We start from the raw sequence: 25,017 nt of genomic DNA on the forward strand, positions 1-25,017 counted from the left end.
TACACGAGGCCTGTGGCCCATTATTTTTTGGGGTTTTGGTCGGCCCAGGCCCATTAAGTTTCCAAAATAGCCCGCTCTTCACTATTTTATGATCAAGCGTGGCTTTTTTTTCTTTTTTTCTTTTTTTCTTTTTTTATAGAACAGGCTGTACACGAACTACTTGAATAGTTTATTATTTTTTTATATTCTGTGAAACTATAATTAAATATATATTAGCTCTTCAAAATTCTAGGTATTTTACTACGAAAATGATTATATCATCAATAAGTTACAAATAATAATTGAGTGTGCGTTTAAAATTAATTATTTTCGTCAACTTATTTTATTATTTAGCTTATTTTTGTTACTATTTATGGGTACCACTACATTTTTTGGTACTATTGATAAGACTCATTATACTATTTCAGCTAATTTTTATATTTATGGAATAATTACACTTTACCCACTTGTGATTTGCCTTTAGTTTGACTTACCTACCTATGATTTCATTTTTGACACTTTACCTACTTATGATTCCCTCCATTACTACTCTGTTACCCACCTCCAGTGTAGACATTACTCTGACACATAAACTCATCAAAAGCAAAACCTAAAACAGATCAAACACACTCTCACTCCAAAAACACACTCATCCAACTAAGATCACAATGTAGTGTGTTGGGTTTTGATCGTGCAAGCAAACCAAGGAAGAAGGAGACACAGTGTTCATCTGTTCAGCTGTTGTAGGACCACGTTGGAAATAGCCCTTTGCCCTTGCTAGAGACCGTTCTGCCCAAATCTACACTTTAAATGGAACACTGTCATTGGAACAAAGGGATGGAGGTAGGGAAGTTACAGAGTGAAAGCCTGAAATAAATTGGAGAACTTTTTAAGGTTATAAATGTGGGTCAATACTTAGTTCAGGGTTCCATTCATGGTAATTATAAATTGAGTTTAGAGTTCTAAAATGGGAGTGCTGCGAATTTGATTGAGGGAAGGGGAGCATTAGATTGTGTTAGAGCATTCACATCAGCTCTTGGATAATTGTGTATAAATGTGTAAAATACACATTTTGACAATTTTTACACATTTTGAAGCAAAAAACACACTACATCAGTATATGTAAAATCGTGTAAACCCATCTATAATTTTCAACGAGCTACAGTACCCGTGTAAATTTACACGGGCACTATAGCCCGTTTATACCTTAAAATAATATTATATGTACAGTAAACAAAACCTCATTTTCGCTCTTTTTTTCTCTCTCCTCTCACTGAGCACACCAACGCCTCTCTCACTCTCAACTTCCCTCTCCCTCTTGAGTTCTTCCTCTCATATTCTTTTGCTCATTCTCATCACCACGGGAAATAAAATGTGATCGGTTTGGGAGTTTTGCAGTTCCGATGAGGAGGGTGGATCAATTGACAGACGGAATCTTCTCTATTGACAGACGTTGGGGCTAATTTCTCTAAAAAAGGTATGGGTTTTTCTCATTAAGATTTTAGAGTTTTTTGGTTTCAATCAAGATTCTTGGGAGTTTCTCTAAACTAATTTTTTTGGGGTTTCTTGTTTCAAATTTTTTCTGGTTTGGGGTTTTTTTTAGGGATTCTTCGGAGCACACCCGAAGTTATTTTTGAGAACTGGTGTGCTGTTTTAGTACCTCCATGGGATAGTTCTACATAAAAAGAAAAAAAGAAAAAAAAGAGAAACTCTTGCCACACCAACAAGAGAAACTCTTGCCACAAATATAAATCAAGAAATGCATAAAAAGATAGCTTTTTGTGTTATGCGTGGCATCACCTGATTGGATTTGAATAAATAGTCATCGTATTCACCCGATTCCATATTTCCATGCCTATACCCCACTCATGTGAGAACGAGTTTTAATTTATGAACTTTGTTCTTGATAGGTCAAAAAAGTTTCAATCTATGACCTATCTCTTGCCACAAATATAAATCAAGAAATGCATAAAAATATAGCTTTTTGTGTTATGCGTGGCATCACCTGATTGGATTTGAATAAATAGTCATCGTATTCACCCGATTCCATATTTCCATGCCTATACCCCACTCATGCGAGAACGAGTTTTAATTTATGAACTTTGTTCTTGATAGGTCAAAAAAGTTTCAATCTATGACCTATCTATTATTTTTTTCCGTCACTTTTCAGCTTAAATTATGAGATTAAAAGTTGTAAAAATTGTTGCAACGTAGAATAGAAGCACGTCTTCTAGTTCCAGCTACTTTCTTATAAAAGCCAGGCATTGAACAGGAGCACACCTGAAGTTATTTTAGCAATTCTAGTTATAAACTACTTAGTTATATACTTAGCTTTCAGACTGTTTTCCCTGTGCTGATTCGGTGGACTCTCGGGTTGGGCTAGAACTTCAGTTTTGGGTTGAATACTTACCTGGGGACATTACCCCCTTGCTCTGTTTGACGTTCATAGTTTTCTTATGTTTTAATAAGAAAACTATATAAATTATTGTAGCAATAAATTATTGTAAAATTCTCAACGATATAAATTTATTATGTTCGGTTACTTAATTTTGCAAGTAGCTTATTCCTCAAAAAGATGCTCAAATTATTTTGTTTCTTGCAGCTTGATCTAAAAACTTTATCTGTTACAATCCTTTCTTACGGGCCAAATCTCCTGAGCAACGGGCAGCTGTGGACTTGGACACCCACTACTCAAAGGTAAAAGATGCTCTCAGTTCTGTCTAGAGTTTTGCTATTTATGTATTTGGATGTTCAACTGGTGAAAAAAACTGTTTTATTTGAACATTTTGTGAAAGATAATGTTGATATTCGTTTTACAATTTCTTTGGGATATATTTGAGAAACATATACTGTTTGTTGGCCATGAAAGAATTACCAACAAAAAATCTACACATGATGGGGCATCTCAGATGTTGAATTCAAGCTTAATACTAGATCTGTGTGGCAGTACAACACTCTAGTAGTTACAGAGTTCTAGCTGATTTACTGTGTGGATATTTGGTTGTTAGCTTTATTGCCGTGATTACCTTGTATTTGGTTAGTTAGCTGCTGAGATTTTGTGCCTGGTTAGTGTGTATGTATAATTGGACTTGGCTGTGTAGTTTAGCAGGTTTTGTCAAGTTGTTGTTTGGGGTAGCTTGCCCTGTATTGTAGCCTTTGGCTGTTGTGGCTGGTTTTGTTGCTTAGCAAAAGTCACTAGATTATCGGGCGGGTGTATTGGGTCTTGTCTAGGCAGCGTAACTACATGGAATTCTTAACTGCTCACACCCAAACTACATAAATCTCTATGTTGATTCTTCTCTCTTTTCTTTCCATTTCCACTAACATTTCTTAGATTAGAAATCTTCAACATACAGCCTAAACTAGTCATTTTCCACAACCAAAAAGAAAGCCATATAAATGCTGTGGAACAGGACAAAGAAGACTAACCCTTAATAGAATCAGTATTAGCACTAAGTAGCTGCAGCTAGAAGCACCCACCAACACGGAGATGGCGATTAGGAGCTCCCTACAGTGTCCAATCTTCAACTTCTGCCTCTCACTGCGTATGTCTCTGCCTGTGGAGCAATTTTAATCTAGGACTAATCTTTAATTTTTTATTTTTTATTCTAGGACTAATCTTATAGGTTGCAAACAGTATAGCTAACTGCTTGTCTTTCTGTCTCTCTTTTGCAAGCCAAATTTGATAAAATCAGTCTTTTTTTAGTTCTTCATTTGAGAATAATTTATGGGAAATCGGTTTAAATTTTGGTTTATTTTTGAATTCTGTTGAATACTTATTATTTCTAAGGTTGAATTCCATGTGGGTTTTATCTTGTGTTTGAGGTTTGAGGTTTGAGGTTGAATGCTTATTATTTCTATGGTTGAATTCCATGCTCTCAATTCTATTGCTTTGAGGTTTGATTTTCTTGTGTTTGTACATGAATTGGTCAATGAATTAGACCATAAGGGTGCTTCATCTATGCTTGGTTGTGATTGCTTGGTTGTGGTTGAATTCCATGCTCTCAATGCCTTTTCTTTTTTGTTTTCAATTTTGTTGCTTATTAGTGCTGCTTCTGAATTACTTTGGTGTTTGTTAGGTGATGGACTCACAAAATCAAAATCCCTTCTTCCTTGACATTTTACAAGACAATGAACAAGGTTTTGAGTCTTTTGACAACAGTAATTTGATGTCCACCCTGCATTCAGACGTCAATGTCCATCAATCTCCACCCCAAGTTGAAATGAGACAATCTATACCCCCTATTGCAAAAAAATCAACTACTAAGAAAGGTCAACGGGGAATCAACTTCACCATAGATGAAGACATTAAGCTAGTGTCGGCGTGGCTCAATGTTAGCTTAGATGCCGTGACATTGACGGACCAAAAACACACAACATTTTGGGAGAGAATTTGGTCTACCTTCCACAATGACAAAAAATTTAACCGCACTAAGGATTCTTTAAATAGTCGGTGGTCAACAATTCAAAGGGAGACCAACAAGTTCTGTGGATGCTTGGCCCAAATTGAGAACCGGAATTAAAGCGGTAAAACTAAGCATGACAAGGTATTTCAACTCAACATTTAATATGTATTGTACGTTAAAACACTTTTAGTTTTATGATTCTTATTATTTTCAATTTTTTACTTTTGTAGATTGAAGATGCAAAAACTATGTATCAAATTAATTACAAAAATGCATTTCAATTGGAGCATTGTTGGAGAATTTTGAGGAATGAAGCTAAGTGGTTGATTCTAAGAGATAGTTTGAAGGCCCGCACAAGGCAACCAACCACACGACCAGCCACACAACCAGCCACACAATCTTGTCATACCTTTGCAAGCTTAATAAATGTAGATGAAGATAATGAAGAGATGAACTCCGACGAAACCTTGGAGAGACCTATAGGCAAGAAGGCCGAAAATGAGAAATTAAAGAAAAGAAATAATTGTGATGACGTGATCCCAACACTTTCCTCCCAATTGGACGAAATCAAGGAAGAAAAGAGAAGAATGCATGAGGAGAAAAAGGAAAGTATGCGCCTTGCATTAGAAGAACGAAGAGAGGCAATGCGCATTGCATCCGAAGAATGAAAAGAGTTGATTTGTATCAAGGAAGAGAAGAATGAAGTAGAAAAGAGGAAAATGGAAGATGAACTTATGATGAAAGATACAAGAACTATGGATCCTGAGCAAAAAGAATACATTCGTCTACGTCGTTTGGAAATCTTGGAGAGGTTAAGGTCTAAATATGCATCATAATGGAATATTATTATTGACAATATCTAATCAAGTAATTTTTTGTATAGTGCAAAGATACTAGCACATAGTTTACATAGATGATTTGATGTTAGACATCTCTTTTGTAGTATTTACTTGTGCAAGGAACATGATTATTCAATCTCTAATCATGTTAGATATATTTTTGTAGTCTTTACTTGTGCAAGGAAATAGATGCAATGTTGTGAATTTTGTATTGTGCACGAACAATAACACTTGATTATTCAATTTAATTTGTGATTTTGTTCTTGTCATTCTATTTTGGGTGAAGCAATGTCTCTGTTGAAGGTGGTTGTACTTGCTGATTTTATTGGTTGTAAATGTTATTTGAATGTAAATATGCTATTTTATTGGTTGCTAATTTTATTAGTTGTATATGCTATTTTTCTGCACTTTCTCAACAGGTGGCTGTACTTGCATTGTGTCATTTTTCTGCATAATGTTATTTTTCTGCATAATTATTTTTTTGCATAGTATTATTTTTCTGCATAGTGTTATTGTTCTGCATAATGTTATTTTTCTGCAGTGTTATTTTTATGCATACTGTTATTTTTCTGCATAGTGTCATTTTTCTGCATAATGTTATTTTTCTACATAATTATTTTTCTGCATAGTGATATTCTTCTGCATAATGTTATTTTTCTGCAGTGTTATTTTTCTGCATACTGTTATTTTTCTGCATAGTGTCATTTTTCTATGATAAGGATAAAAGAAGTGGTCAAATGAAAGACAAGGGTGACGGTACCTATTTGGCCGTCAGCCTCTGTTTAACAAACTGACGGCGCTATGAAGTAAAGAATTCCACAGACAGACGAGATCATAAAGCTGAAGGTCATCCTCAAGCTGATGGTACATAGACCGAAGGTACGACATAGACTGACGGCACTCGTCAAAGAATGCTTGCTGACCACGTTTGCGTGTATAAGTAAATGACTTGCACTCCACGTTTCATGACACCTAAGAGGGATTCCTATATGGAAAGGATCCCGCGAAATACGCCCAAGGAGACTACTATAAGGAAAAGACTTCTACTCCAAGGAAAAGGGGTCAAGCCCTACTACCATAAAAACCAAGCACCCTCATGAACCAAGGTACGCATAATTTACCCTCTCTAGCACTCTAGAGCAGTGAGAATAGTTCTGACTTGACATTCGGAGGGTATTTGGCCGATACCACACCGGTACTCTCTGCTAGGTCCTTTCTTTTCGTTATGCAGGTGCTATTTGTAGCGCGCGAGGACCGTGTGGCTCACTGGTGGTATTTTCGGCATCATCATTCTACATAATGTCATTTTTCTGCATAATGTCATTTTTCTGCATAGTGTCATTTTTCTGCAAAGTGTTATTGTTCTGCAATGTTATTTTTCTGCATAATGTTATTTTTCTGCATAATTATTTTTCTGCATAGTGTTATTTTTCTGCATAGTATTATTGTTCTGCATAATGTTATTGTTCTGCATAATGTTATTTTTCTGCATAGTGTTATTTTTCTGCACTTTCTCAACAGGTGGCTGTACTTGCATAGTGTTATTTTTCTGCATAATTATTTTTCTGCATAATGTTATTTTTCTACACTTTCTCAACAGGTGGCTGTACTTGCTTTGTGTTATTTTTTTGCACTTGCATTGTATTATTTTTCTGCATAGTGTTATTTTTCTGCACTTTCTCAACAGGTGGTTGTACTTGCATAGTGTTATTTTTCTGCATAATGTTATTTTTCTGAATTCTGCAGACATGATTTTCTGCATAGTTCTGCATTACTTTTTTGCTGTTAGCAGGGGGTTAAATACCCCTGTTTGAGATAAAGAAAGAAAAATTATTGTTCTGCATGGTTCTACATTATTGTTCTGCTGTGTTTTAAATTATTGAATAACTATAAATTATGAATGGACTTTTACCAAATGAATTATTAGGTATAGAATGTCAATGTATGGTAGAAAATGTGTTTGTTTTAGGCTACATATACTGATTTACTAAGAAAATAAGCTTTGTTGAATAGCTACAGTTGTGTTAAAAATGACCAATGATCAGGATAGTATTTAGTGTAAGTTTACAACTAAACTTGAGTTGACAAACTTACCTAAGGGTTTGTCAACTTATATACAGCTTTTTGTTGTCTCAATTTTTTGGAAACTTAGTAATATTAAACTTAGAAAATTTCAAATTCCAATGAAGGTTCACATTAAATAAAAGTAGTTATGCTTAGAAATTTAGAATTACAAATTCCTACGACTGGCCTTGTAGTTGCCATAGATGCTCAACGAGATCTGCTTGAAGTTGAGAATGAATTCCTTTATCTCTAATGGAATTATGACGTTCAATGAATTGCATAAGGTTACAAGTGGGATTATGTGACACCGGTTTGGGTCCATTATCGTTGATTTGATCATAATCAAAGTCATTTGCTCCAAGGTAAGTATGTTGCTCATCTTCAACGATCATATTATGCAATATTATACATGCCATCATAATGTCCTTAAGCGTTTCAAGGTGGAAAAAACGTGCAGGCCCACGCACAATTGCAAATCGCGCTTGAAGTACTCCAAATGCACGTTCAACATCCTTCCTGACCGCCTCTTGTGTGGAAGCAAAATGTTGTCTTTTACGGTCTTGTGGTGCTGGAATTGTTTTGACAAATGTTGCCCATGATGGATATATACCATCTGCAAGATAGTACCCCCATCGAATAGTTATTACCATTTATTGAGTAATTAATCGGAGGAGCACGCCCTTCAGCAAGCTTAGAAAATATAGAAGACCGCTCTAGGACATTGATGTCATTGTGAGACCCCGGTAACCAAAAAAATGCATGCCATATCCAAAGGTCATACGACACCACGATTTCCAAAATTATCGTTGGATCACGTGTATGACCAATATATTGACCTTTCCACTTACTTGGACAATTCTTCCATTTCCAATGCATGCAGTCGATGCTCCCTAGCATTCTTGGAAATCCACGATGTTGGCCAACTACTAACAACCTTGCAATGTCATTGTTGTTTGGTGACCTCAAGTACTCTTCAGAAAAGATTGAAACTACTGCTTTAACAAATTTTTTTAAGCTTTTTATTGCAGTGGTTTCTCCAATCCTTATGTATTCATCCATGAAATTAGCCGACACTCCATAAGCAAGCATTCTGATTGCAGCGGTCATCTTTTGAAGGGAAGACAACCCGAGTGTGTTAGCCGCATTTCTTTTTTGAACAAAGTATGGTTCAGTAGCTTCAACTCTTGAATGGATACGTAGAAAAAGAGAACGACTCATTTGAAACCTCCTTCGAAATACATTAGGAGGATACACTGGTGTTTCAGCAAAATAATCATGGAAAAGCCTATCATGACCTTGCAAAGGATTACGCCAAATAAACCTGCGAGGTTGAACCGAACGACGACGTGATGTTGATGCTCCTTCATTCTTTAATTCTTCTATGGCAATAGCTAGAGTAAGTTCCGTCTCATCATCATCAGAAGATGAGTCAAATGAAGGCTCATCATTTGGAAAAATAAAATCAATGTCATAATGGAAATCCATTAAGAGAGAACAAAAAACAAATGGAATAGATAATTTTGTAGAAGTGGGTGGAAATTAGAGAGAAAATGGTCATATTTATAGAGCAAGAATGTGACTTGAGTTTGAATTTCAAAAATTTGACCTTTAGGTTTGAATTTACCATTAGGTTTAAAGTTAAAAAATATGACCTTTAGGTTTGAATTTATCATTGGGTTTAAAGTTAAAAAATATGACATTTAGGTTTGAATTTACAATTTGGTTTAAAGTTAAAAAAAATATGACTTTTAGGTTTGAATTTACCATTGGATTTAAAGTTAAAAAAAATATGACCTTTAGGTTTGAATTCATCATTGGGTTTAAAGTTAAAAAAAAAAAAATATGATCTTTAGGTTTGAATTTACCATTGGGTTTAAAGTTATAAAAAAAAAAAATGACATTTAGGTTTGAATTTACCATTGGGTTTAAAGTTAAAAAATATGACATTTAGGTTTGAATTTATCATTGGGTTTAAAGTTAAAAAAAATATGATCTTTAGATTTGAATTTACCATTGGGTTTAAAGTTAAAAAAAAAAAAATATGACCTTTAGGTTTGAATTTACCATTGGATTTAAAGTTTAAAAAATATGACATTTATGTTTGAATTTACCATTGGGTTTAAAGTCAGGTTTGAATTTACCGTTTGAATTTCAAAATTATGACCGTTGGATATAACAATAAAAATTATGACCGTTGGGTCAAAAAAAAAAATGACCGTTGATCGGAGACATCGATTCGACAACATCAATTCGGTCACCGATTCTAGTAATACGATGGTCAGAGACATCGATTCGCCGACAGTGGTTGGAGACATCGATTTGGCGGCGGTCGTCAGAGACATCGATTCGGCGGCAGTTGTCGGAGACATCGATTCGACGACGGTCGTCGGAGACACTATTACAACAATCGGCCCATCGATGATGGCGGTACAATGGTCGGAGACACCAATCCGGTGGGCCATCGGACCTCCACCACAAGCGGCTCTATTGGCCGAGCTATCGGTGTTGGTAGTTTACTTAAAATATAAGTTTAAATTAAAAAAATATAACCGTTAGGGAAAATAAAAAAAATAAAAAAAATTGATGAATAATGAATATTTTATTAAAAAGTCTTGTAAAATAGATAAACTAATGTGGGTGTTTTGTAAAAGTAATGGTGTAAAATATAAAAAGTAGGTTTTTTGTGTAAAACAGACGAAATCTTTTCCATGAGCTGATGTGGTTGCTCTTAGGACATGCAGATTTGATTGTGGGATTCATTGTCTTGAGGTGACATATGCAGGTTCGGTTGTAAGTTAAAGATAAGATTTTGGCTTAGGGGAAAATTGTGTTCCAGGGAGAGGAAGCAAAGGTGTGGCCTAGATGATGGAGTGTAGAGCAGGTGAAGGGGTAGAAGTAAAGTAGAACAGGAAAGAGGTACATATTTTTTCACTTATGTTCATCTCCAAATCAACCCCATCAGGCCCCTAGGCCCCCTACAATGCAAAATATGAATGGCTAAACACAAAAAATAAAAATAAAAAAACACCCACACACACAACATAAACAAACATATAACAATGGCAGCAGAATAAAATCAACAACTAATTCTTGAGCTATTAAGTGCATCGATCAAAAATCAAATTGCATCGAGGAAGAAGGAGCACATTGGATGGGAGTGTGTTTTTGGAGTGAGAGTGTGTTTGATCTGTTTTAGATTTTGTTTTTAATGAGTTTATGTATTAGAGTAACGTCTGCACTGGAGGTGGGTAATAGAGTAGTAACGGAGGAAATCACAGGTGGGTAAAGTGTAATTATTCCTATATTTATTTACAGTATTTCAGCAAAAACTTTTCAATTTTAACTAAATAAGCTGTTCTCAATTAGACACTTAATATCATAAACAAACTTTTACGATCTAATTTCAAATATATATAATTATATTTTTAGACAAATATATATATATAAATATTATATTATATTATTTATAGTTAAATCGAGTCTTCATATTCATAAGCTTATTCATTTAAACTTGACTCAAATGGAGCCTAAACTTAAGATTTAAACATAAACAATTATTTTTTTTAAGCCAACAACTTGGTTAATTTACGGTCTTATACTCGTGATGAACATGAACGGGGAAGACTTGAGAGGGGATAGAGCCTAGAGGATTCTACCAGACTAGATCAGATCAAACGGACTACAACAATTAATCAATCAATGCACCGTAAATGGTGGTGGGTGGGGCCATTTGTGTAAACCAAATACAAATAGCAAACGTACCTTTACACGTCGCACCCCCCATGCAATCATTATCCGCTCCCTTTGTTTTGAATATTTCTCTTGCGCTTTCTCGAAACTCGAAACCCACCCATTTTCTCAAATTCAATCCTCACCTAGAGAGACAGTCTGAGAGAGCTAAAAACTTTGAAGCTCTGAGAATTGAATTGAGACCATGGCTTTTGCTCACTATATGCTAGCCGTTCCAGTTGAGTCCTCAAACCACCCCAAAATCTCTGTGCTGAACTCATCTTTTTCTCACTCTCACTCTCTCTGTTTTGCTTCTTCATCGCACCGATCCAAATCTCCTAACCTTTCCATCCTCCCCACCTTTCGTAAAATCGGACATAAAGGTAATTTCCTCATCTCTCATTTCTGCTTCCTGTAGTTTACTCTCCTCAATTTTTTGCCCATTTTTTACGTGCTACAAAATTATTAGGATTCTGATAATCAGAATTGAGCTCAAATTCAAATGCCTTATGGCCAAAATTGTTATTATTTGTCTAATGGAAAATTGATGATTTAGTAGCATACAATACGAGTATCAAATTACCAAAGCGTAGAACGAATTTTTTGACGAAATTCGCTTTTACGAGTAGACAATCATCAGGACTGGTCAGCCTTGATTTGAATTTTCCGGATACATTATGGTTAAATATTTCGTTTAAAATCAAATGAAATTTGGATATTGTAGTCCCAAAAATGATGCCACTATTTTTCTGTATCTGTTAAAAGCTTTCTAGCATTCACAAAAATTTAGATTAGACAGTGAGCACCTTCAAAACTTTCCATTCTATGAACACTTTAAATGAGTTTCACATCATTATAAAAAGAAACCCAATGTTACATCGTTGCTTGCGACTTTCTGCTTTTGTATTGTTATTAGAAACAGTATATAAATGAAGAATTCCGTGCTTGTGTAATCTTGTTGCTCCTTACAGAAATTGCAGTCAGTTTTATCATGTTAATTGCTGCTGACACAATGTTTACCTGTTATCAGCTAAGAGTAAGCCGCAAGAATCTGAAGTCAATTTAGCTGCTGATGCCTTTACTAATTTCAAGCATCTTCTTCTGCCAATCACTGATCGGAAACCCTATCTCTCCGAGGGTACAAGACAGGTGAAATGGTTGTGTTTAAATTTATGCTAATTTGAGCAGGGCAGGCTCGATGTAATTTTAGGGCTAATAAGACAACAACTTTAAGTGAGGTCTTTTCTTAAATTTAAATAGCAATAAATAAAATTTATCTTCTTTTTTTTTCGTATTATAAAAGTTTTTATTTAAAATTCTCTTCTCGCTTTTTGAGAAGTAAAATTACTAATTACGTTTTTTTATATTATATTTTGTTTATTGCTAGTAACAAATTTACCAAGATTCTTAGTTGTGTTAGAAAGATAATGTTTTGGATGTGAATGCATTATCAGAAACTGATCAATTGATGAATTGACATATTTGCCCTGCGGCTGGGAAGGTAGATTCATTTTTGTCCTGTGTATATGGTGCAAATTATAGGGTGACAAGGAGGAAATTATGTTAGAGACATCAAATTAAGGGCAAAAGCATGGTTGGTGGATAGAAAATTAAATAAGGTGTTGGTCAATGATAGCTGCCTAGGGAAATTCGATCAGCCTCTTGTTGAGTTTATGAACCCGGGTATTTCTGGTCATTATCCTATGAAACTCAGTTCCTAAACCTTTTAAGTGCTTTATCCTCCGGGTGGATCAGCCTGGTTATTTTTAATTGGTGCAATCAAAGTGGAATAAACATATTTCAGGTGTGCCTATGTTTAGAGTGTGCAAGAAGTTGACGCTTCTTGAGATGGACTTGAAGTGCTTCATTAGATAAGTTGAGAATAATGTCAGTAAGGTCTAGAAGTTAAGAAGGATCTCGATGCAGTTCAAAGAAATTTACTCTCATGCAGGTCAAATTGAGTACATTCAAAAGGGGAAGGAGAAATTCCATTATTATGTGTCTTTAGGGAAGCCTGAGGAAACTTTGTTGAGACAAAAATCTAGGGTGTGTTGGATCAATTTAGGTGATCAGAATAGTTCTTATTTTAACAAATAATTGAAAGTGAGGACAACAAGGAACCAAATGAAATGGTTCTATGATAGTGAGGGGATCAAGTTGGAAGAAATGGATCAGATTAAGAATCTAGTTTTGGGGTTTTATCAGAAGCTGCTGGCCATTCTGATAAGACTCTTGCTGATGGCTTGGTAGGGAAGTTGTCTTCAAATTCTTGAAGTGCAAATGCTGTTATTGTAACAGGAAGTTACAAATGATGAGATTAAGGATGTGCTTTTTTTTTTTTTTTTTTTAAATAAAGATAAAGTTCTTGGTCCAGATGGCTATAAATTGGTTTGATGTAGCTTATTTTAATTAAAAAAGAAGCTGGCCAAATGTACATTTGTACCTAGAAAAATTGGGTTTTAAAAAGCTGTACATAATCAAATAAGCTTTAACGTTGACTAACACTTTGTTCAAATGTGTTTTCAAGATATTGACTAACATGAAGGGTTGCTCAAGTGGCTTTGTCAGCTTTTGTCAAACAAGCTTCATCCCAGCATGAAGATTGCTGACATGGTTTTCCTTGCTTAGGAGCTTGTGAAGAATTATCATAGGGATAACAAGCCAGCTAGGGGCACTATCAAGGTGGACATCATGAAGGCTTAATAATTCTTTAGATGGGAATTCATGCTTGGTGTGCTGGTTGAAATTGGTTGTCCTCCTAAGTTTGTGGCCTAGGATAGAGCTTGCAAGACCTCTCCTAAGTTTGTGACCTAGGTTACAGTTTGGTGCCATGGCAAGTGCCTTCCACCAAGTAATAGCATATTCAGACAATTCAATCACGGCTAATTTTACCTTCTTTGTCTCGGAGTAATTGTGGCAATCAAACACGAACTCCATCTTCTTTTCCCACTCAAGATATGCCTCAGGATCAGACCTACCTTGAAAGGACGGAATCTTCATCTTAATACCACCCAAGTTGTTATCTTCGCGATTCCTAGCTTCTCTAAATCTTTCTCCAGGTCTCCTATTGCTAACAATGGAATCCCGATCTTCTTCTTCATCAAAACCAGATCCATAACGCTCTTCATCCTCCTCCCTCCGTGGAACTCCTTCCCTTCTACGCAAATTACGACCGTTTTGTGGTTGCTCCTCATGTCTATTCTTCATCTGATCTATCCGTTCCTGAACCTGTGTCATCTCCATATTCATCACACGCCTCATCTCACTCATCATGGCCTCCAAAAACACTTTCGGATCAGCCAATTTTGTATCATCTTCGGTAATGCTCTTACCACTATTGCGAGACATGATTACTGCAAAACAAAGGTTAGAAGAAAGGGGAAAAAAAAAAAAAAAAGGAACCTCACGAATCACTCCCTTACGCGTTTATACTCAAGAATGTGGATCACTCTCCACTCATGTTTCACTCAAAATAATATGGCTTTTACCTTCCGATGTTCTCACCACTCTTGCCTTTTTCCACTTGATAATTCTCTTTCAGTTCTTTTGAAACTAAACAAACAACTCAAAATTTCCAGCAACAATTCACCAAGAACTAATCAAGGAATCTCAGATTTGAACGTAAGGAATATGGAAATTTTCAGATTAGAATTAGAAGGAATATGATAGTTTTGGAATTTTGGAAGCACAGAATAGTGATTTTTTTTTTTTTTTTTTTTTTTTTTTTGTTCAGACTCCTTTTTGTCTTCTTCTTCGAGTCTCTTTTTTTTTTTTATTAGCAACTAGCTTTTGAGAATAATGAAATAAGATTTCGAAATAACTAAGAGATGTGAGACCAGACTAATAGTTTAGACATCAACAAGACAAACAAAGATTGAACAGATAGGGTAAAGGAAATTCGGCTAAGAAGAGATAAATATGTTAAAGGATAGGCAAACCTGAACTAGAAACTGTGCTCTGATACCAAATGATGTGAACCCCGTCAAGAATAACGAGACCCAACAATGAAAGGGAACCCAAGATCGTTCTATGGACAGATTCAAATGGGAGACCTCGACTCGTTGTTTATTACAAACAAGAACCTTGGTATAAGGAAAATGCCACAAACGGTGGTGGAAACTCTGTTTGATAAGTCGAGATGAACGCCACGGGAATTCCCGATAAGTTCGAGTAGTTCTTCAAAGAACCAAAAAGAATAAACCTCACAAGTTTTATCAATAATGTCTGAAAAGCGTTTACAGACTTAGATGACTATTTAAGTATTTCTTAAAACTTGACAGACAAGAAAATATATTCTAAAATAACCCCTAATTGATACCTAACCATATTAGGAATAAAGTTTAACCTAAAAAGCATTAAATACATCTAAAAACAAGGAAATAAATCACCTAAACGTAGAATAACGTTTTTTACATAAACCCAAAATATTTCATGCCAATTCTTAGCCTTGACCAGATCCTTCTAGAACTTGAATCAAGGTGACGATTTTTTGTTGCTCACGTGAATCATGCTCAATGGGCCTCCACGAATTTGGTTGAGCCCATAACTCTTGGATGAGTCCGTTAAGTACATCCTTGAACTTCTTTGCTTGTGCTCTCGTAACCGGCCCAATTGGTACTTGAACAAGATCCTTTGATGCGGTGCCTTGATCTCCATCAGTTCGGGGAGTCAGCCTCTCCAATAAATTGGGGGTAAAATTTCATACTGTGACGTCTCCTAGGCCCTGCAAAAGTGGTAGTTTTGTGCACTAGGTACGACCTTTTATGAATAGTGAATTAGTGGGTTACTTTGACAGCAAGAAGGGGTTAAGGCAATGGGACTCCACTTCTCCCTATCTCTTTGTTATTGTGATGGAATATTTTTTCTATTATTGATGCAAAGACCCATTGAGAGTTTTACCCTAAATATGCGCTAAGCTCTAGCATTCTCGTTAATGTTTTGCAGACAATTTTTGATCTTTTTGGCAGGCCTAAGGAATGCAGGATCTATTGCTTGAGGTTCTTGATGAATTTAAGATCTTGTCAGACCTTGCAGCAAATGATAGTAAGAGTGAAGATTTTATTCTCTAGGGTGGAGTACGATTGTATAAGCTCAAGCAGCAAATTATTGATATATTTAAGTTCAAGGAATAGAGTCCGCCTATAAATATTTGGAGTTCCTTTGGTTTCAGGTAAATTGTCTATATTGGGTTGTAAGCCAGCAATGGAAAGCAAATTACTAGTAGGATAAATTCTTGGTGCACCAAGCAGTTCACCTTTGCTGGGATGCTCCAATTGATTAAACATGTGCTATACACCATTCAAGTTTATTTGGCCAATCTATTCATCCTACCTAAACACTGTTAAGCTTGTAGAACAGAAGCTTAATTCCTATTTGTGGAATGGCCCTGCTACTGGCAGTGCATGGGCTAAAGTAGAGGGCCAGGGGAAGGGGGGGGGGAGGGGGGTGGTTGTGTGGACAAAGTATGAAGGAGGTTTGGGTTTGTTTAAAATCCATGATTGGAATAAATCTCTTCACTAATGTTGGTCAAAGTGTATTTCCTTTGAGGTAGATCTTGTGGGAGGCTTCTGTTCCTTGTGAGAGCTTATGGGGATGGAAGAAAATTCTCCTTATGAGAGGGGATCCCAGGTTCTTGTTGAAGCTAATTGTGGGGAATGAGGAGAGCATTTTTGCTTGGCATGAAGATGAGCCACTTGTGCAACAATATGGGAATAGTTATAGAATTGTGTATGATTCTAATAAAGGTTGTTTTGGTGTAACAATGTCATGCATGCTATTTGTCCTCTTTTTGTATTTTATGGAGAATCCCTACCACTATTTTTTATTCTTGTTATTTGCATAGCAGTTGGGTGCTTTCTTTTAGGAGTATTTTTTTTTTTTCTGGGTGTAAATGTTTTAATTAATTGCATTGTCTAATGGAAAACAACAACAACAACAACAACAACAAATTTATCATTTTTTGAGATTCACCTAATTTTTCTGTTCCTTCTCTCTCTCTTTTTATGTTTTTCATATCCACAATCATATGTTCAACTAAACATTTATAATTAAAAATATTTACAAATAAAAGAAGCGCTATCTAAAACATAAAATTACAGAGGGGCTATAATTGGAAAGGTAATTGTTTCTTGGTACGGATAAAAAGGGAAATTCCCTCCCTTTAATTGCCAGAGCAATGAACCTATTTAAAGTGGCTTGTATTGTACTAGAAAAGCCCATGTATGAACAAGGATTAAGTGTACTGGGCCTTTATCCTTTTTTTAGGTTCATTGTGGTTTTTATTAGTTGGAATTTCCATGACTAGAATAAAAAATGAATTTTAAAACTTAGGATAACAGAAGTTGATATTTCAAAGTCAAACTTAGCAAAAAAAAAGGTATATGGATGTCTTCCTTTGTTTATATAACAATCTCAAACAGTTTGTTTGAGATTGTTATATAAATATAATATTTTACTTTAGGACAAAAGTTATCGGGTCCTCTCTTCCACTTGAGGATCTTTATAGGCAATTGCCGAAGTGCCTAAATGGAAGAGCCAGCCCTGAATTGGAGCTTTGAAGATTTGAAATAAATACTTCTATTGAAACAAACTGCATAATCTTTTACTGGACTCATTAAAAGATTTGCTCATGATTATTTTGTTGCAATGTAGGGAGTCATCTGCATTGCATTATCTGCTTTTAATATTGATACAAAGTCTTCTAGGTTGCTTCTGTGCTAAAGCATTGAATGTACCAGTTATGAACCTTTCCTTTTTTGTGAATTTTCCAGTCCTTTTGAATGTTGACCCACACAAGACTGTGTCATTGTTAGCATATGGGGATATTATACTATTGATCAAGTTGGTATGATAAATGCAACCAGCAGTGCCTTTCTGCTCTTTTTTTTTTTGGTGGCAATGAAATTGGAAGTGTGTTGGCAAGGACTCAAATCCTACACAATTCTACTTGAAATGGAAATTTTTGAGAGAAGGCCCAGATTTTTCTGATATTGGAACTATAGAATTCTGCTGGCTGTATTGCTAACCACCATGCACAATTTCTTTCATTAAAAATTTAAAACCTATGCCTTTCTTTGCTCTTGGCTCACTATTAGTTCAAATCTGTTCATAGGCTGTAGCAACTACTGCTGCTTTGGCAAAGAAGTATGGAGCAGACATCACAGTTGTTGGTATGTCAAGTGACCTGTTTTTGTACTGTTTTTCATATTTTAGGTGTCATAAACTAAGCTGTAGGAGAATCTTTTCTCTCTTTTCTACAGAGTCTTTTTAATGCGAGATTACAAGGAATGTAGAACTTTATGTTCTTTGCAGTTATTGATGAAAGGCAGAAAGAATCATTGCCAGAGCATGAGACCCAACTTTCTAGCATCCGCTGGCATCTCTCTGAAGGTTTGTACATATTTTCAACATTTTATGTCAGTCTTGGACAGTTTCATTTTGATTTTACGATATTCTCAAAGGAGAAGTGGGAACTCTTTCAAATGTATTTACGAAGTGAATGTACACACATGCATACAAAGTTGCCTCTTAAGTATTTTGTGGCTGGAATTTCTTATAGCAATGGTCGATTTTTACTACTATCTAGTATTTAGATTAAATGTATAGGTGTGTTAACTAGATCAAAACATGCATAAATCAGAACAACTGCATTGAAGGAAACATTAAGCAGCCTATCATAGCTTAGAAAGGGAACCTGTGAATTCCAAGATGGGTGCTAAAATTATTGAAAGTGAAAATGGGGCTGTAGGTAGGATCATCTTCTTGTGTTCTTTTCCATCTCTTTTTCTGCTTTCTCATTTTCTGGGTGTATTAGAATTGGGCCATTTTTCCATTGCTTATTGACCAATTTAAATTTTTAGAAGTCAGCTTAATAGAGCATGTGATTCTTCATTTTTCTTTATTTTGCTGATAGTATGCTTTTAGATAATTCAATTAATTATTCATTTATATTTTCCGACTAGCTGATTATTTTTAACACCCATCATAAAATTGATAGGTGGGTTCGAGGAATTTAAGTTGCTAGAGCGACTGGGGGAAGGGAACAAGTCGACAGCCATCATTGGAGAGGTTGCTGATGATCTGAATCTGGATTTAGTAGTTATTAGCATGGAAGCCATTCATTCCAAGCATGTAGACGCAAACCTGCTGGCTGAGTTCATTCCCTGCCCAGTCATACTTTTGCCTCTGTAAAATGTAGTGTTTCAAACCCTAGCAATTGCTGAAGCTTGCGTCACAACTCACAAACGTCAATTTTCTTCTGACATGGATTCTTTTGAATATCCAACTTGTTTAAATTTTTCCATTTAACTGTCTTGGATCTTTTGCAAATAGTCTCTCTTTTTCTACAGGTGCATGGTTGTGGTTGTGATTGGTGTAGGGATACTATGACAGTTCCAAGTGAAATGAATACATTGCTGCCTCATGAAACTAGGATAACCAATTTGAAATCCTGAAAATAGGCAGGATGATGTTGTAAGGTCAATTTTAATTGCTTAGTACAGGAATAACAATTGTCTTTTCCACCATTTACGCCTACCCCTGTGGCTGAGCCGGCAATACACGTGGGCAGAGGAGGGGGGTGGGGTTGAATCCTCCAACCCCTAGAGGGAAAGAGTGGTGAGTGTATTACGTTTTACTATGGTTGAGTGATAGTTCATTAAGGTTGTCAGTCTCCTTGTACGTAACTCATCTAGGGCAACCAAATTGCCAGGGATTTGACTCAAGTCTCTGTAGTGCTTTTAAAGTCTTAATAAAAATTATGATTTCTCGGAAAATTTGTGACGAAGTTCTTACATATATGAACTTTGTCTGGTTTGAAAATTTTGCCAAGGAGTATGGCCTCTGCATTTATTTATTTGGATCAACTTACAGGAATTTCACTGAGTTGAGGTAGTTTGTTAAATCAACCTATGCCCTGGACTCGTGTCTTTAGATGTACATGTAGCTGCTTTTAGCTCTGCAATATCTGCTTTGCCACTTGTGGTGCCAATATTAAATTACAAGACAACAACGCAGGTTCGTCATAACTCTCTTTAAAAGCACGCATAACTTGGTCCTAGTAGGGCCTGGTTTTACTCTACCCTTGCACAACTGCACTGCCCCTCGTTATGCTGTTGTGGGTAAGTCTATATGTGGATTCTCTAGGTAGCTAAAGAAATTTAAGGAGGACTGATGTCAATTTTTATTCAGTTAGACTAGGACAACCGAATTCACAACAACTTGATGACTTATGTCGATTGTGATTGGTGAACCATCACTTTCACATGGACGTATTACTTTTTCTCCACCATTCACAGTTGCACATGTTAGGGTTGTGACAAAGTTGTATTCACATACTTTCTTATTTTTATTGGGATGGTTGCTCACTTGCTCTACACTCTTCTTGTTGGATGCCTAGAAATGGATGTATTTATGGCATGCATCTATTACCCACGTGTATGTAATGAGACAGGATAAAATGTTGTACAAAAGGATTTTCAGCACAAGATTAATTTTGAACACTAAAGAGCTTTAGAGAGGTTCGCACCATGAAGTTTGATGGGAGTAAATTTGCTTAGCTTGGTCGATTTCAATTTTTATAGGCCTTTTGTTAACCAAAAGCTCAAAGAGATTAGTTTGATAGGGAGAGATTGGCGTTGAGGCATACATGATTTTGTGCTTCGTTCATAGAAGTTGAAATGGATTGTTTCTATGATGAGACTGGAGTGGGCAATGGATTTTTTTAATGATTTTACAAGACAAATCTACCTCTTTTTTACAGTGGTTCTAGACATTCAAAATGCATGCCTTTGCCTAGAATTGTGGGGCTTTTTTTTTTTCTACAAAAGTAAGCTTTGTTATTGAGTTTAGTAATCAATGGAAGAAAAGTGACTTCTAGTTTTGGTTACAAAGGGAAAAGTTCTTTTGTCCCTTAAATTTGATTGGTGTTATGACAAATCAAATGTTAAGTTGACTTTGGAAGTAATGAAGATAATTGGAAGCATTTCATGTCTATAAATGACAACTCACATGGATAATAATTTTTTTTTTATTACAAGATAGAAATCTTACTCTCGTCTAATTTAAGTGTATATATGTGTGAAATTCTCTCTTGGAAAATTGAAATCCTCCCTTTGACTTGTTCTTGAAGTTGGACCCATTATGAGCTTGGATCATGAGTTGGATCACAACTCTGGTGAGTTTGCAACCCTTATTTTCTCATTTATAGGTGGTCATCCATTTTGTAACCTCTGTTATTCATGCCAAATTTGATTCACTTGGCGTTGATGTATAGCTTTTTGGAAAAGAAAAAATAGTCATCAATTTTGGTTAAATTGCGGATTGAATGAAAATTCTTGTAAAAAATTGATAATATAATTTAAGTTTTTTAAATTATATTTCAAATTTAGTAGTATACTTATGCATTTTAGAATAACATGATTAACATCATAAGATGTTATAAAACTCAACTAGTCGAATATTTAATATATTTAGTATATTTTTCCCAATTATTGCCTATGTTTCCATGCAAAGTAATATGTAATGATGGAGAAGATGTTCATTTTATTTATCCATTCACTTACTTGGCAAAAAAAATTTATTTATTGTCTAACATAATTCAAATAATAAAATGATTTATTTTTGTTTATTTAAAATCTAATATACTTACATATTATTTGACATTAAGATCTAAATATCTAATCATCTAAATTCCAGAAAAATCTTGTAGGGGTGAAAGACCCAAGATCATACAATGGACCTTGGGTCCCATATGAAAAATTCGACCACGTCTGAGGAGAAGGCATGGGTGCCAAAAGGGCTCCCAGCCCAAATCTTGTAGGCCTGAAGATGTTTAAAAGGTGGTTTGAGGAGAAATGTCTCCTCGGACGTACCAAATATGGCTCAAACATACACTCTGCCTGCTAAAAGGATCCACCCCAACGAGCATTAGTAACAAGGATGAGTCCCACAAGCCCGTAAGAAGGAAGAAAACGTAGGATGCTAAGGGTGAGGCTGCAGCTGCCACATTAAATGTATGGCAGCTACTATTCTGGCCTTATTAATGTGGAGAGGATTTGTGAACAGTGTTGTCTTGGCTACCACAACTCACAGAAAGATGGGGGGATGTCCAATGGGACAGACACTCAAGTGAAGGTCTAGATGATCAACAAGTATAAGGTCCTAATGACTTCAAGAAGGCTATATAAGAGAGAGGAGTCCCCATGAAAAAGGGGATGGAGAAAAAGGGAACTTAGAACAGAAGAATAGTGTTAGAACCATAGCCTTTGAACAGGAATCGATATACATCCTCCACGTCTCCTCGAACTGAATATCTAATGGACATGAAGAGGATTTTCTTACTTTCAATTATTGCATGGCCCAATTTTAGTTAGTATACACTTCGTTAAAACCTAGTTCTGTAATCCACTCTCTATAAATTCATTGTTTCGGACTCCCTAGGCCAAAACCCCATACCTGTTGGGCCTGGGCCCTGAATTGTGACCCTACAAATCTTATTAGATCAAAGAAAAACTTCAAAATTATAATAAATTAATGAAAATAATGACTGTTAATATTAAAGGTTGGGTTTAATTCTTGATATAACTTTAAGTAACATTTTTCCATTCCACTACATTTTTTTAATGAATATTTTGAGAATTTGGATTACATTTTTGTTATTTATCTCATTTATAAAACTTTCAATTTTGTATTTTAAATACATAAAAGAGGAGTTTATATATCAAATAGTAATAAAATTCTATCGGTGCGGTATTTAGTATGCGTGTTAATCCCATAAAAAATATGTAATTCAACAATGAGAATTTCAAAATCTTAATTCAATAAAAAATTATTAGATGATGTAATATTGTTATTATATTGTGTAATTTATATAATTCCGACTCTAATAACAAATAAAAAAAAATGAAACTAAAAATATTGAACTTAATACTATTATTCTGTCATATATAGCCACACTCATCACACAATGAACAATTATATTCACAATAATAGTATCAAATATATATTTTAGGGAGTATATTTGTAAAATACAGTACAAAATCGTTTGATACGTGTTTTATATTTTATAATATAGAACAAATTTTAGGGAGTCTCTCAACATCTATTGGAGTAGTACAACTTCAAATAGAAAAAAAAAGGATAAATGATGTATTTGGTCCTTAATCTTTATGCTATTTCTTAATTTAATCCCTAGCATTTTAAATATGTTAATTTAGTCTCTAACATTTTAACGTTATGTCCACTCAAAAAATAATAAAATATATTATAATACGTTGAAGTTGTTAAAATAATAAAAAATATTATAATCACGCATTTTTGTAATATTATTGTCTCCACTCAAAATATTGTGGACACGATCTCTATGCATGTACATACATATACCTTAAAATGCCAACTACTAATTCTCATAATTATCAAAACTCATATTTACAAAGAAATAGAGGATTATAAATTTTTTTTCTCATGCAATTTATTGATTAGTCTACAAATTATAATATGTATATAAAATTGAGATTGTTTGACTTTTGGTTAACCTCTTAATATTGTGTTGCATAAATGTTTTTAGACTTCACAGTTTTACACGTCATTATTTTAATATACATTTTTTTAATTGACCATAAATACCATTCTATATTTGCTATACAAATTATTAATTATTAATTAGTTTTATGAATGATGAGTAAGTATATGAAAATCGTCATTTGAAAATATTTTAAGTTTTTTACTATATATCATTGAGTGATGCTACAAACACAAACTATTTTACAATATTTTTACAAATTGCTGATGTGGCTTTAACATTATCTAAATAGTTATTGTAAGTAAAAATATATGATGTTAGTGATGAGCTCATATTATAATTAGTAATAATTTGTCACATCAGCAGTTTGTAAAAATATTGTAAAATAGTTTGTATCTGTAGCATTACTCTGTACCATTATACGCCTTTGACTTTAGTGGGAATAATACTCTTGCATTGAACAATTAAGTTTTTTTTTTTAAAATAAAAATAAAATAAAATAATTGAACAAGTAAACATGTCAGAAATTTGAGACTTGAGAGAAAACCTCTATTTCTCATTTAGTGAGATTAATTGCATCAATGCTTTGAGAGAGAGAGAGAGAGAGAGAGTAATGACCCTAATTAACTAGCCATTATTAACAGCTTAAGTGCTTAACTAATTCTACAAAACAAACGAGCATTATCGTAGGATGATAGTTGTATTAGTAGGATATAAATATAATATATACGTTGCACGTGAGAGATTAAACAATAGCACTAAAATCTTCTAACCCAAAAAGTCATTGTTGACAACATAAGGACTAAAATAATGTGGTATTGGACTTCTTCAACCCTTAGATTAACAGTCTTCTAACGTACACTCCTTCTCAGGATGATGTGTATAGATTGATTATACACCTCTCACTCTTCCTAAATTCCTAATATGTTGAGATGCAAAACGCTTGCTGCAATCTCCTTTGTTAAATAGTTCACAATCCAAGAAAAAACCATATAGTTGCAAATTGCAATGCTTCCGGGCATTGACCAGGACAAGCAAACTAGTTTGGTGATGGTGCCAAGAATCCATCAATAAACCCAACTTTATTTCTAGAAACTAAAGACTAGTGATGGCTCTTGGAATTTTTTTTAGGGTGGTCACTAAGAAATTTAAATTATACAAAATCTAATTAAGCGATAAGTTGAATATTTGCTACAACTGCGAGTCGAGTAGTTAAGGAGAGAAAAATTCTTGTAACTGTAAAGCCAAAAAGAGTATAACTGTCGTTATTATCAAGGAGAACTTACAGCCATGATTTTTTTTTTTTTTGGTACCATTTTTTAAGGAAAAATAAAATTAGAGGTTATTTTTATTGAATAGGTTGAACGAGTTACAAATTTTATCTTTTTGTTTTATAATAGGTGTGGGAACACTTCCCGCATTAAGCAGTTTTTATCCGCTTTGGGGAGCCAATCCCTCACGGTTTTGTCACGAAGGGGTG

General features: G+C 34.8%; 2 protein-coding genes across 2 annotated transcripts; one reads left to right on the forward strand and one right to left on the reverse strand.

Annotated features, from left to right (window-relative positions):
• Positions 1-7,464: 7,464 nt before the first annotated feature.
• LOC126689583 (uncharacterized) lies at positions 7,465-8,773 on the reverse strand. Its single transcript, XM_050384820.1, has 2 exons — positions 8,137-8,773; positions 7,465-7,901 (listed from the first exon to the last, which is right to left on the reverse strand). The coding sequence occupies exons 1-2, from the start codon at positions 8,771-8,773 to the stop codon at positions 7,465-7,467; spliced, it is 1,074 nt and encodes a 357-aa protein (XP_050240777.1).
• A 2,286-nt stretch (positions 8,774-11,059) lies between these two features.
• LOC126690549 (uncharacterized) lies at positions 11,060-19,364 on the forward strand. The gene is made up of 5 exons (XM_050385741.1): positions 11,060-11,400; positions 12,048-12,166; positions 18,129-18,186; positions 18,329-18,406; positions 19,014-19,364. Exons 1-5 carry the CDS (start codon positions 11,223-11,225, stop codon positions 19,205-19,207), a joined length of 627 nt encoding a protein of 208 aa, XP_050241698.1. The 5' UTR covers positions 11,060-11,222; the 3' UTR covers positions 19,208-19,364.
• Positions 19,365-25,017: the final 5,653 nt, after the last annotated feature.

This window comes from Quercus robur, chromosome 6, assembly GCF_932294415.1.
Source record: "Quercus robur chromosome 6, dhQueRobu3.1, whole genome shotgun sequence".
NCBI classification, from domain to species: domain Eukaryota; kingdom Viridiplantae; phylum Streptophyta; class Magnoliopsida; order Fagales; family Fagaceae; genus Quercus; species Quercus robur.